General features: G+C 34.4%; 1 protein-coding gene across 5 annotated transcripts in view; it reads right to left on the minus strand.

Annotated features, from left to right (window-relative positions):
* The window catches only part of LOC144974490 (phospholipid-transporting ATPase ABCA3-like), a 129281-nt gene that overhangs the window by 14646 nt on the left and 102135 nt on the right, over nucleotides 1-12500 (minus strand). For all 5 annotated transcript variants that reach the window (XM_078917395.1, XM_078917393.1, XM_078917394.1 and 2 more), the window contains 7 exons: nucleotides 11873-12122; nucleotides 11016-11197; nucleotides 7502-8013; nucleotides 5885-6100; nucleotides 2305-2593; nucleotides 1290-1496; nucleotides 185-344 (listed from right to left, as the gene is read on the minus strand). In XM_078917395.1, the coding sequence (XP_078773521.1) occupies nucleotides 185-344; nucleotides 1290-1496; nucleotides 2305-2593; nucleotides 5885-6100; nucleotides 7502-8013; nucleotides 11016-11197; nucleotides 11873-12122 (1816 nt within the window). The remainder of the gene's footprint in view (nucleotides 1-184; nucleotides 345-1289; nucleotides 1497-2304; nucleotides 2594-5884; nucleotides 6101-7501; nucleotides 8014-11015; nucleotides 11198-11872; nucleotides 12123-12500) is intronic.

The raw sequence follows: 12500 nt of genomic DNA on the forward strand, positions 1-12500 counted from the left end.
TTTATATGTTTAACAATGATATGTATAGATATAAATAAGTAATTTTAGAATTGTATTGCTAAAGTAAAATAGAAAATTGTTATTTGAACTTTAAAGAAATGTATAGAAATAAATGGATATATTATGGGGTTTTAACATTTTGTTATTGTGCCCTTCATTAACAAAATCGTCAAGCAAACCTTACCAAAGTTGTTGGAAAATGTGGAATTCTATCAGAAGAACGATGGTGAAGAAGACCAGGCCCTGGAGTACCATAAAGATGAGGTAGGCACCAATGCCCGGTTTTTCAAATGCCAGATAGTTTGAATTGTAATCATAACAAACCCCAATCTGGTCACAGGTGTCTGTGGAAATGCATAAAGTGTCTGGTTATGAAAACTAATATCACATAACATATTATAACATAACAACTCATACTATTGTAAGAGTTACTTAGGTTTAAAAAAGCTTTGATTACGCTTTCATGGTAAAAACAAATTCACAACTTGATGGTAGTTTTTGCATATCATGATGTGTCATGTAACTGAAAATCATTTTTTTTAATGTTTTGTTTTTGTTTTTAAGGTTTTTATGGCGCTTGCAACACATTTAGGTCCCTATCAGCACCAGTAAACAGGAAGAAAATGGGATAGTCAAAAGTTCTAGAATTACAATTAAATCACCAAAGAAAAAGAAAGACAACGGGAATTGGTTCAAATAAGGTACAGATGTAGATTCCAAGAGCACACAATCAATGTGCTTAGTTTGAGATCACCTACACGTTTCACCCATAAACCAGCACAAGATCCCACTAAGAGGAATACACACGAATGTTTACAAATCATATATGTAGAACAAATAATAATATAGTGCATAACAGAAAGATGATTTACAAAACATATAATCTCCCAAAACTCTAACTATACATATGACTGTTTCCCTCCCAGCCAGGGCATCCGACCAGGACAAAACCAAGTAACCAAGTAATCTCATTCCAAAACAAAGACAGAAAGCATGTTGGAAAACAGGTATAGGGGGATAGAAGACACAGTAAGTATCTCCTTGCCCACTATGGGAGGTCAGGAACCCCACCCAGCATTTCTTTTAATCAACAAAACAAAAACACAAGAGAAAAATAAAGAGAAAATTATTAGAGCACGCATTTAAGGTGGTGGGGGGGGGGGGGGGAATAAAAATAAAATAAACAAATTTAATAAGCCAATGGCAGTCAAAAGCTTGCAATTAACTATGATTAAAATAGAAAAACAACATATAATACAAATAACATTAAAATAAATATCCATACCAACCTGCACAACAAGGATGTATAACACCAGAGCAATTCTGATTCTTGCAAGCTTCAAGACTATAATAATTATTGTAGATGTTGACAAAAGACTGTGCCATGCCATAGTTGGGGAAAATGGCCATGAAGATGTAGTCACAAACATTTGCGATGTCCTCTGTACCCAGCGACGGAATGCTTAGGACAAAAATGGCCAGCAGGCAAATCAGACCTTATTAGGAAAGAAAGATTTTTAAAATATTTAGTCCAATCTTTAAAAGACAATCAATAAGATAAAATAGATATGCCCATTTACACATTTTCTCAATACTAAATAACTGCAGAATGCTTCATTTATCCCTCAAGCAAGCCATACTGAACAAATATTTCAATATATACATTACAAGTTGCCAATTTGGCACTTATTTTCAGTGCTAGCACTCTTATAATACTTGTCATTGCCTATCTCTATCTAAGATAATATGTAAAAAGTGTCTCTCCCAAGGACATAATGCCAGGGTCAAGAGTATTACAATCACTGCCTCCTACTGAGTCATTTGATTATGCTCAACACTGCTCGAATTACTTTAAGATGATACATTGTACCACTGAGTAAATGGCACCACAACTCTGGGCTCGCGATAGCTAAATAGGTTGGCTACACCATTCGACTAATAATTATTCCATTAAAAATATTCGGGATTGATCTATCCCCTTCTTCTTCTTCTTCTTCTTCTTCTTCTCCTCCTCCTCCTCCTCCGCCTCCTCCTCCTCCTCCTCCTCCTCCTTCTTCTTCTTCTTCTTCTTCTTCTTCTTCTTCTTCTTCTTCTTCTTCTTCTTCTTCTTCTTCTTCTTCTTCTTCTTCTTCTTCTTCTTCTTCTTCTTCTTCTTCACAAGTTGACAAATTTTTTGTCTATTTTAAATTCAAAACATTCTGTTATTACTTCTCCATAACCCAGAATTTCTATCTTTTATCTCTTTATTTTTGGTCTCTTCTCGATCCCTCTAAGAACCAATTTCATTTCAAAGCATTTCATTACCTGAGAAAATATTCAGCATGATGACAGAGACAACACCAGAAGGAGGCTCCTTGAAAGCATACTGTAAGGCATACATGAATGGAATCACTGCCCAGCCATATAAAATCAGCACTAGAATGACATAGCCAGGCCTCTCATCCCCGATGTAAGCCGATTTGTCGTAACTAGCAAAAACAACAAGTAAGAGGAGGCATGGGATGAGGTAGTTGATGAAATCCCACAGGAAGCTGGGGATCCAGAAACTAAACGGGTCGACTCCACTCACAATTTGTAAATGTTTAGATCCAACCTGTCGGAGGAAGATAAAAAAAAAATTATTTTTCTTTTGAGAAATACAAAGTTTTTTCACAATGGTAGTAGTAATAGAAGTATAGTAATGGAAGTAATAGTAGTTGTGGTGGTAATAGTAGTTGTGGTGGTGGTGGTGGTGGTAGTAGTAGTAGTAGTAGTAGTAGTAGTAGTAGTAGTAGTAGTAGTAGTAGTAGTAGTAGTAGTAGTAGTAGTAGTAGTAGTAGTAGTAGTAGTAGAAGTAGTAGACGAAGTAGTAGTAGTAGTAGTAGTAGTAGTAGTAGTAGTAGTAGTAGTAGTAGTAGTAGTAGTAGTAGTTGTAGCAGTAGCAGTTGATAATAATTATGATGATGATGATGATAATAATAATAATAATAATAATAATAATAATAATAATAATAATAATAATAATAATAATAATAATAATAATAATAATAATAATAATAATAATAATAATAATAATAATAATAATAATAGTAATAATAATTAAAAAAAAAAAATAATAATGACAAAGACGATGACAATACTGATGATGCTGATGTTGATGATGACGACGACGACAACAATTCCACTTTCAACACACTACGCTGTCTTGTACCCCAGGTAATGTTGTGACAAAGATCTAATGAATAGTTTCAAATCTAAATTTAAAAAGTCTCTGCAACCACCTTCATATTTGTTGATTTATAAAAATAACAATTAAAAAAAAAATTGAGCTTTATATAGCGCAATACCCACTAAATGTGCTCAAAGCGCTTTACAAGGGGTCCCTGGTCAACAGCAACATTTAACATGTAGGACAGGACATGACGCCTGTTTGGTAATATTACAATTTTTCGGGCAAAGACAACGCTGTTAACGGCCAGGTACCCATTTTACACCTGAGTACGGTGAGAGAATGTGAGTAAAGAGCCTTTTCCAAGGACTTAACTATGCGCCTAGTGCCAGGCTCGAACCCAGGACCTGCCTATCCGAAAGCGAGTGTCATACCAATAGACCACATAGCCGATTTATATTTCAATGACACATTTGACGCTTAATGTCATATAAGCTAATATCTTATTTTAAATGTAAACAGCTATGCACCTTGAGCTTCATTGATGCTGAAGGAACCTGTTAAAACAATATGAATCTGTAAAACCTAAGTTTGTATTTAGAAGTGTTTTTTTTTAAGTCAAATTTATCCTGGTTTCTATGGTGTGAAACGGACAATAGCAATAGCTTGCTACCCCTTTGATAGGGTACCAGTCTATTTCAAAGTACTTTCTGCCATATCTGACAGACCCAGCTACCCAATCACTGCTGGGTGGACAAGGGCTTTAAATAAAATCTCCACCTTCCTCAAGGATCGATCTTAGTTCCTTTTCTCCACTACCACGTTATTATTATTATTATTTCTTTCTTGATTAAAACAGTAAGATATGAGTGTCAATCAGTGGCGTGGGGCCATTGGATCGAATGGTGCCAGGCACCACACCAATCTTTTAAAAATCATTAACATCATAATTTAATTAAAAATAAAACAAATTTTAACTCCACTGTCTTTCGCCAACTCGCCAACAACATAGGCCGACTGCCTTTTTAGTCTCCACTCTATTCAAGATTCCGAATCACGCACTGCGCCGACTCATGTGTTGGTGAAATCACTGCGCGAATTAGTGACTGAATCAACACCGTGGTGCAAAGCAATCCAAGCTCCAGTTAATGCTCTATCCTTTAGTATCACTACAGCTGATTGAGCAAGAAACTGGGTCGAATTATACTATCTTCAAATAGAGGAAAACCCCTCGACTTGTGCCAGGATCTGAGAGCTCCACCATTGGACTGGAGGGATGCGCCAATGTTGCACCATTTACGTCATAATTAGGGTAACTTCGGCCATCCAAAATATTACATTAACTGTCAAAAACACTGATCATTGTCAAGTTTATTTGTAAGTAGCAAAGAAAAACAACATAAAACTTAAAAATATGACATATCAACCCCACCCCCCCACCCCCACTTCCTTTTCACGATTATTGAATAAAGTAATTCTTTGCAACGAAGCGTTGTGGACGAATTTACCAACATTTTTCTTGCTTGTAGTGCCGAGTTGATGGTTACGTGTGTAAGAGTGTTTATTTGTGTGTGTGTGTATGTGTGTGTTTGTGAGTGTGTATTTGTGTCAGTCAGAGACAGAAAGCGAAGATTGTCACAGTTATACTTTGGTGTGTTATTTTGATTTCTTAAGTACTTAAGTGGAGTGACTTTTTCTTTGTGATGCTTTAAGATCTGAATCTACCTTTTATTTGTGCAATCATTAATCGTATTCCACTGATTTCCATTATTTGAGATATACTTTGAAGTTTTGTTTTGTTAAACAATGAACTGCAATGAATCAAGTTGACTCTTTGCTTCACCAACCGTTTGGGAGATTGACACTAGATGACAAATTAGAAATAAAAAGACTACCTCACCAACCAACTGATTTTGAATTAACACAGCTGTGGAAATCTCGAAACCGCTCTTTTTCAGTGACATGGTATGACAAACATGAATGGCTCACAGTTAGTTTAGAAGAAAACAACGTTTCTTTTGTTTTTATTGTCTACTTTTTACAGATACAACAAACACTGACAAATCTTTGACATCTATAGGCTATAGTGACCTTAACCACTTCCATCGTATTTCTTGACCTCCTGAACGTTGTTTTAGCACCCTTAAAAGAGTGACAAATTTCTTGCGAAATTCAATGAAACAGGAGCGGTTAAATTCGTTAATGATTCTGTCAATTCACAAAACTGAAATAGATGCCATTCCAGATTTCAATAAACAAATTAATAAAAAGATTTGCAGAGTTTCTTTACAAGTACTAAAAGTAAGTAATTTCTGTCATAGGTTTCTTTTCTCTTTTGATTTACATTTATCACATATTGATTGCATTATCTACCAAATCCAATCCTTTAAATGGTGGACAAAGAATAATTACAAAGACCTTTTCACACGGGACTTGTACCTCAGTGTTGTGGCTTGTTGTTTTCATGAATTATTTGTTTTTTGTGAGTTTTGTCCACTCGTAGAAACCATCGATCCTCCCCCCACCCTTCCAAAAAAGAGAGTTTTTAACATGTGCTCTCTCCTCTTAATCGTGTTCACTGGTTTAGATTTTTTTTTCTTCTTCTAATCATGGCACCACCATATGTCGTCAATACGCCATGCCGCTGGTGTCAATTGAAATGAACTCAAATCCTGGCTGTAAACAGTTAAATAATTATAGTCATGAGCAAATGGAGAAGGAAAAAAACCGACAAACCTGTCTCTCTTTGATGACGTAATGAATGAAAAGAGTGGTAAGGAAAGCCATCCCAAAGCTGAGGAACAAACCAATTGTAAAGGAACCACCCAGTGTCAGTAAGATGTCGTTCTCAGCCGATTTTTTCAGGTCTTGAGGCAAAGGATGGATGCTGGACTGAAGGCTGTACGATGTGTTTAGGTAAAACTGAAGCAGCGAGTTCATTAGATAGTTCAACTGAAAGTAAGAATATAGAAAAGAAAGAAAAAAAAATTTTCATTAGAAAAAAAACAAAACAACAATACATAAATAGAAGGACGAAAGAAAATTTGAAATGATCAGTTTGTTTATAAATATGAAACCACCAGAACTTTACTCAATTTCTGTTCTTTTCATGTAATCCTTTTCTGTATTCCTCTCTTATAATTTTATAAACACGCAACCTTTTTCTTTCATTTTACACGCTAAAGACATCAAATCTATTAATAAATTTAATACCATTGTGAAACATGTGACTCATTGGCCAATCTAGTATCATATATATTTCAAAAAATATTATCTGTATTGTTACATATTCCATAATAAACAACCATGGGGGGTATTAAAGTAGATTTTGGCAACCATCATTCCCTGTTCTATGAAAATTTCAGCTTTCTGTAAAAAATAGTTCCATAATATTCTGGTCCAATTTTTTTTTACTATCCTCTCAACATTTTGTCTTATTCTGCCTCCTTGCACAGTTCCTTTGATGAGTTTTTGAAAGGTTAATGATCTGATGACATGCGAATACTACTTTAACGTTCTTCTTTTCACATGTCAAAGGTCAATATAAAGTCCACAGACACTCTAGATCCTGGTCACAGCTTTTCATCAGATTTGTGGTCTTTAACTGAGATAAATCAAATATTGTAATGATGCTTAAAAAGGCCGCACGAGTATCTCCATATTATCTTTTCAATGACACATTTGACGCTTAATGTCACATTAGCTAATATCTTATTTTAAATTTTAAATTTTATCAGAAATTCCTGGATTCAGATGAGGCCGAATTAATCCCTGAAGAACTAAGAAATACTGCAGTGCCCTCCGTACTAAAGTCACAACAAGATCTTGACAGCCTCGAAACTCTGGCCCAGGACCGTGACCAATGGAAACAACTAACAACATGGATGGAGAGAGCAGCTATACTTATCAACCATGACTGAATCACACAATTCTCAGCAGGCGTCATTCGGACTGCAAAGCTTACTACTACTACTACTACTACTACTATTTTAAATGTAAACAGCTATGCACCTTGAGCTTTATTGACGCTGAAGGAACCTGTTACAACAATATGAATCATGCCTGGGCTTCCGTAAAATCAAAGTTTGCGTTTAGAAGGTTTTCTAGATGTCGGAATTTATCCTGGTTTCTTTGGTGTGAAACTGACAATAGCAAATTACATGATGTATGCTGTTCACCATGAAAAGTAAATAATACAAATCGTTTGAATGATGATAATAGAAACTGTGAATACACCTCAAATTTAATATTTATTTAAGAGAAAAAATAAGTATTGGTAAATCTTCATTAAATACCAACAACAACAGACAATAAACAAAAAAACCAACAACAAAAAAATGGAGAAAGACTCACTCCTATTGGTTCTGCATGGTAGGGCTGCCCGTTGTAGTGTGAAATAGCATGGATTGATTCACCAGAGTCCACAGCTCCTACTTCTAGTCCAATGATAACACGTTTGTTGAATGTCCCAATTCCCAAAGATCTGGCCATCTTCAGTGTGTAGTTATCATATGTGTCATAATTTGCCACGTTAAAAGACTCGATGTCCTGACTGCTTCCAAACTGCTGTCCATAAAGAGACTCCAATTCATTGTCGTCAGCACTTGGGTTGAGCCCGGCAGTTGTTGGTATTTTAGTGCGATCAAATTTGGCGAGGTTAAATGTTAAGGCAGGATCAACAAGAGTAGATGGTTTCAATTCGTCAAGGGCCAGACCAGCAATGGTGAAAAGGGTAGGAAGTAGGAGCTGGACAAGGGTTATGGTTCTGTTTCTCCATGTGTGAAGAGCTTTTTTGACAAAGAGAGCGTATATAATGCCTAATTTTCTGGAAACTCCAGACTTCTTTTCAAATCCTTTGTTAAAGCCTGAAACATAGCAAATGAAAAGCAATTACATGTCTAAATCCATATATAACAACTTTTAGGTGAAAAAGTAATAATATTATTGCATTGATATATCAGGGGGGGGGGGGGGGGGGGAAGGGCTATTAGTTTAATTATTTTAAAACATTTTTTCTAGTTGTAAACATAAAAACATTGGAAATTAAATTTTCTCCTTTATTGAGAAATTTCACTGCCACTGATAAACAAAATATCAAAAACTCTTGTCTTTAAGACAGCGTCTACAATCACATGTGGTCAAAGCAGGAGGTCAGAGCTATACTATACTTTTTGTTTATAAAAAGAAGAAAACTTTTTAAAATTCACAATGAAGTAACCAAAACCAATGGTAAGAATTCAATGTCTAAGTCTCAGATTTTTAAGTGGTGTTATTGGTTCAAGGACGTACAAAGAGTCAAGGACAGTCGTATAAAATAGTCAAGGATGGTCTACAAATAGTCAAGGACAGTCGTACAAAGAGTCAAGGACAGTCTTTATAAAGAGTCAAGGACAGTCGTACAACGAGTCAAGGACAGTCGTACAAAGAGTCAAGGACGGTCGTACAAAGAGTCAAGGACGGTCGTACAAAGAGTCAAGGACGGTCGTACAAAGAGTCAAGGACAGTCGTACAAAGAGTCAAGGACGGTCGTACAAAGAGTCAAGGACAGTCGTACAAAGAGTCAAGCACAGTCGTACAAAGAGTCAAGCACGGTCGTACAAAGAGTCAAGGACGGTCGTACAAAGAGTCAAGGACGGTCGTACAAAGAGTCAAGGACCGTCGTACAAAGAGTTAATGGTATCATCAAACGTGGTAGGAAAATAAAATTTCATGAAATTGCTTTGAACCTTGAAATTCCCAAAAAGCCCTTTTCATGAAACTGTCCATCCATGACATATTGGGGTATTGGAAAGTTTGTGTAGATGGGTTCCAAAGATGTTAATGGAGGAGCAAAAGCTTTAGAGAGTGGAAATTTCCCAAAACTTTCTAAATCGGTGTCAAGAAGACAACTTAGCCAAGACCACCCCAATGTCGGGTCTGATAGGGACTTTTAATTTTTTTAAAATAATCTTCTTGAACATATGATTACTAGTGATGAAACTTGGACTCACACGATTACTAAAAAGACAATTCTTGACTAAAAGACATGAAAGTTGTAAAACTCTGCAAAGTAATGATGGCTGTCTTGTGGGACAATAATAATAATAATAATAATAATAATAATAATAATAATAATAATAATAATAATAATAATAATAATAATAATAATAATAATAATAACAATAACAATAACAATAACAATAATAATAATAATAATAATAATAATAATAATAATAATAATAATAATAATAATAATAATAATAATAATAATAATAATAATATATCTTTATTGTCCTCAAAAAAGTGGCAATTTGTCATTTGGTTACACATTTATAATAAAACAATATTGACATAGACACACTCACATAGATGCACACTAGTAACATAGTACTCATCGAAAAAAAAACAAAAAAAAAACAAAAAAAAAACAAACAAACAAACAAACAAACTGGCATCAACAACATCATCATCATCATCATCATCATCATCATCATCATCATCATCATCATCATCATCATCATCATCATCATCATCATCATCTCATCATCACATCATCATCATCATCATCATCACAACAACCTTCCTAATATTTTCGTTACAATCCTTCACTTTCACCATTCCCCTATAACACGATTCACCATCTTCATCATACTTATATTATACAAAGGGTGTGATCCTCTTGTCTTAGAGATTTTGCTTCAATATTACTGCACATGTTAAAATATAAATTAAGGCACAATTCCCATAATTAGAATTCATATAGAATCAGTTTATCCAATATACAGGAAAAGTTTGAAAAAAGAGCTGATAAAAACATGTTGAGCATGCGTGCACACACAGCACATCTCATAACACATTGCTTGCAGTAGATGAAAGAACTTTATACTAACAGATTAGTGTTCCATAAGCAGAACGTATTTAAGACAAATGAGTAAAGTATGATTGTCAATATCAGATGAAGAAACATTAAAAGTTTAATATTCTGACTGCATATTTTGTATTGTAATAGTCATTCAGAGCCGTTGGGCCCATTTGTTCTGCTCATTTCTACTTATTTACCTATTTTTATATATATATATATATATATATATATATATATATATATATATATATATATATATATATATATATATATATATATATATATATATATATATTATTTAAAATATTTACCACAATGTTTGGGGCAGTCTACATCGATGTTTCAGCCTGAAACATCGATGTAGACTGCCCCAAACATTGTGGTAAATATTTTAAATAATAATTCGCTCCATTACTACATGTCGAGCACTTTTCGTACCATATTTGTATCAAACACGATTCAATATATATATATATATATATATATATATATATATATATATATATATATATATATGGGGGGCGAAGTGGCCGAGTGGTTAAGGCATTGCACTGTGATATGGATAACCCGGGTTCGAGCCCTGCTTCAGGTACTTTCGCTTTTTTCCTTGAGCAAGATAATTAACCCCCAATTTTGCTCACTTGGACAACATGGGTGATTCCTGTTGGCATCAGACATCTTGTATGATCAGTTATCTATATTCCTTTGTGGAATGCCTAAGCGACGGTGTCTTATGATGTCGTGGCACAAAAGGCATGATGATATTATGTATGTATGTATATATATATATATATATATATATATATATATAATATATATATATATATATATATATATATATATATATATATATATATATTTATATATATATATATATATATATATATATATATATATATATATATATATTTATATATATATATATATATATATATATATATATATATATATATATATATATATATATATATATATATATATATATACCTGTAGATATAGAATAAAGCAGAAATAATTGAATCTTACTCATGATATCATCAGCCTTGTCCACCAATTCATTGCCCGTTTCGGAATGGACCTTGTTCTTTCCAATATGCCCTCCATCATCTGAGAGGAGTTTTTCATAGCCAGGGTTTGTGAAGCCGTTCTTGCCATTTTCAACAGAAGCCTCAGATTTGTCATCATGGTGAACGGCGCTGTCTCCAACTCTACGTAATGGAAAGAATAAATATAGATAATAGAGTCATTTCACTTTGAGGTCAAGTCTGATTAAAACCTCAACTTTAGATAAATCACAAAACTTTTCTATGATTCTGAATGGACTTGATTGTGAAAAAAATTATGTCGACTTCAAAATATCACAGCTAAATTAAAGTTAAGCAAGCGTGAGGTGAAAGAACTGGTTGGTTTGATCATGATGCAATCGTACACAGGAAAGCAAACGATCTAACATGAACACATCTTTAAAAAGTAAAATGCAATGTGATATCTGTAAATAAACTGTCAAATATTTAAAAGCAGAAACTAGTGGAAAACAAAAAACAAAAAAAAAAAATCTGAACACGGGTATTTGAAACAAAGCTTTAGAGAGCAAGCAGAAAGATCAAAATGTAATTTACCTACAGAAATCAGTCTTTTTCTGGTGGAGATATTGAATACAAGAGCTTCTTGTCTTTCTGGACAGACAAACTTTACAATTACACAGAAGTCAGAGAGTTTGAGGAGCGATCTCATGCCAAGGATTACTGTTGTTTACTACTTATGTATAAGGCAAGAAATTTTTATCTAGGACTCTTTAAACATCATAGAAAACAGACCAAAATTGGCCAATTTTGGCTCTTCCAATTGAACTATCAGGACCAAAAATGCTCTAAATATCTTACTTCAAAAACACTTCTTCCATAGTGGTTGCTGAGGTACCAAAACTGCTGATTCCCAATTCATGCTTTCTCTGCTCCAGTTCCACAAATAAAGCGGGAAATTTGGCCGTCTCTTTGTCTGGTAGGAGGTAGCTAACTTCCTGGTTAATGATCGTCTCCAATTTGGCATTGGCAATATGAGACATTATAATTTTGGTCACTTCCTCGACATTACAGTGGACATCCTTTACCACAACCAGATGGTATCCAGCCCCTGCAAACAATTTTTTTAAATGGTAGCTTTCATACATTACATTATTGTGTTCACGAAACGAAGGAGCAGGCACTGGTGTAAGATAAAAATCTGAACAAGTGTGTATGAAAGGTGTCGGACACAGCAAGAAAGAAAAATACAAGAAAAAAACCAGCCCAAAAAATCAGTCTACCTCGACTGGGGTTCGAACATCAGACCCGATTACTGGGCAGATGTGCTATCATTACACCACAGAGATTCTCCCAATAGTTAGGACAAATTTAATACCTATATTCTTCACAAGGGTACGTGTTTTATGCTCTGAACCCTCGCTTGCATCAAACAACACATACATTGAACATGAGAGGACGAAGAGAAGACAAGGATGAGGACGAAGAT

The sequence above is a fragment of the Berghia stephanieae genome, chromosome 6 (genome assembly GCF_034508935.2).
Source record: "Berghia stephanieae isolate SIO BIC M18660-M18661 chromosome 6, UCSD_Bste_1.3, whole genome shotgun sequence".
NCBI lineage: Eukaryota > Metazoa > Mollusca > Gastropoda > Nudibranchia > Aeolidiidae > Berghia > Berghia stephanieae.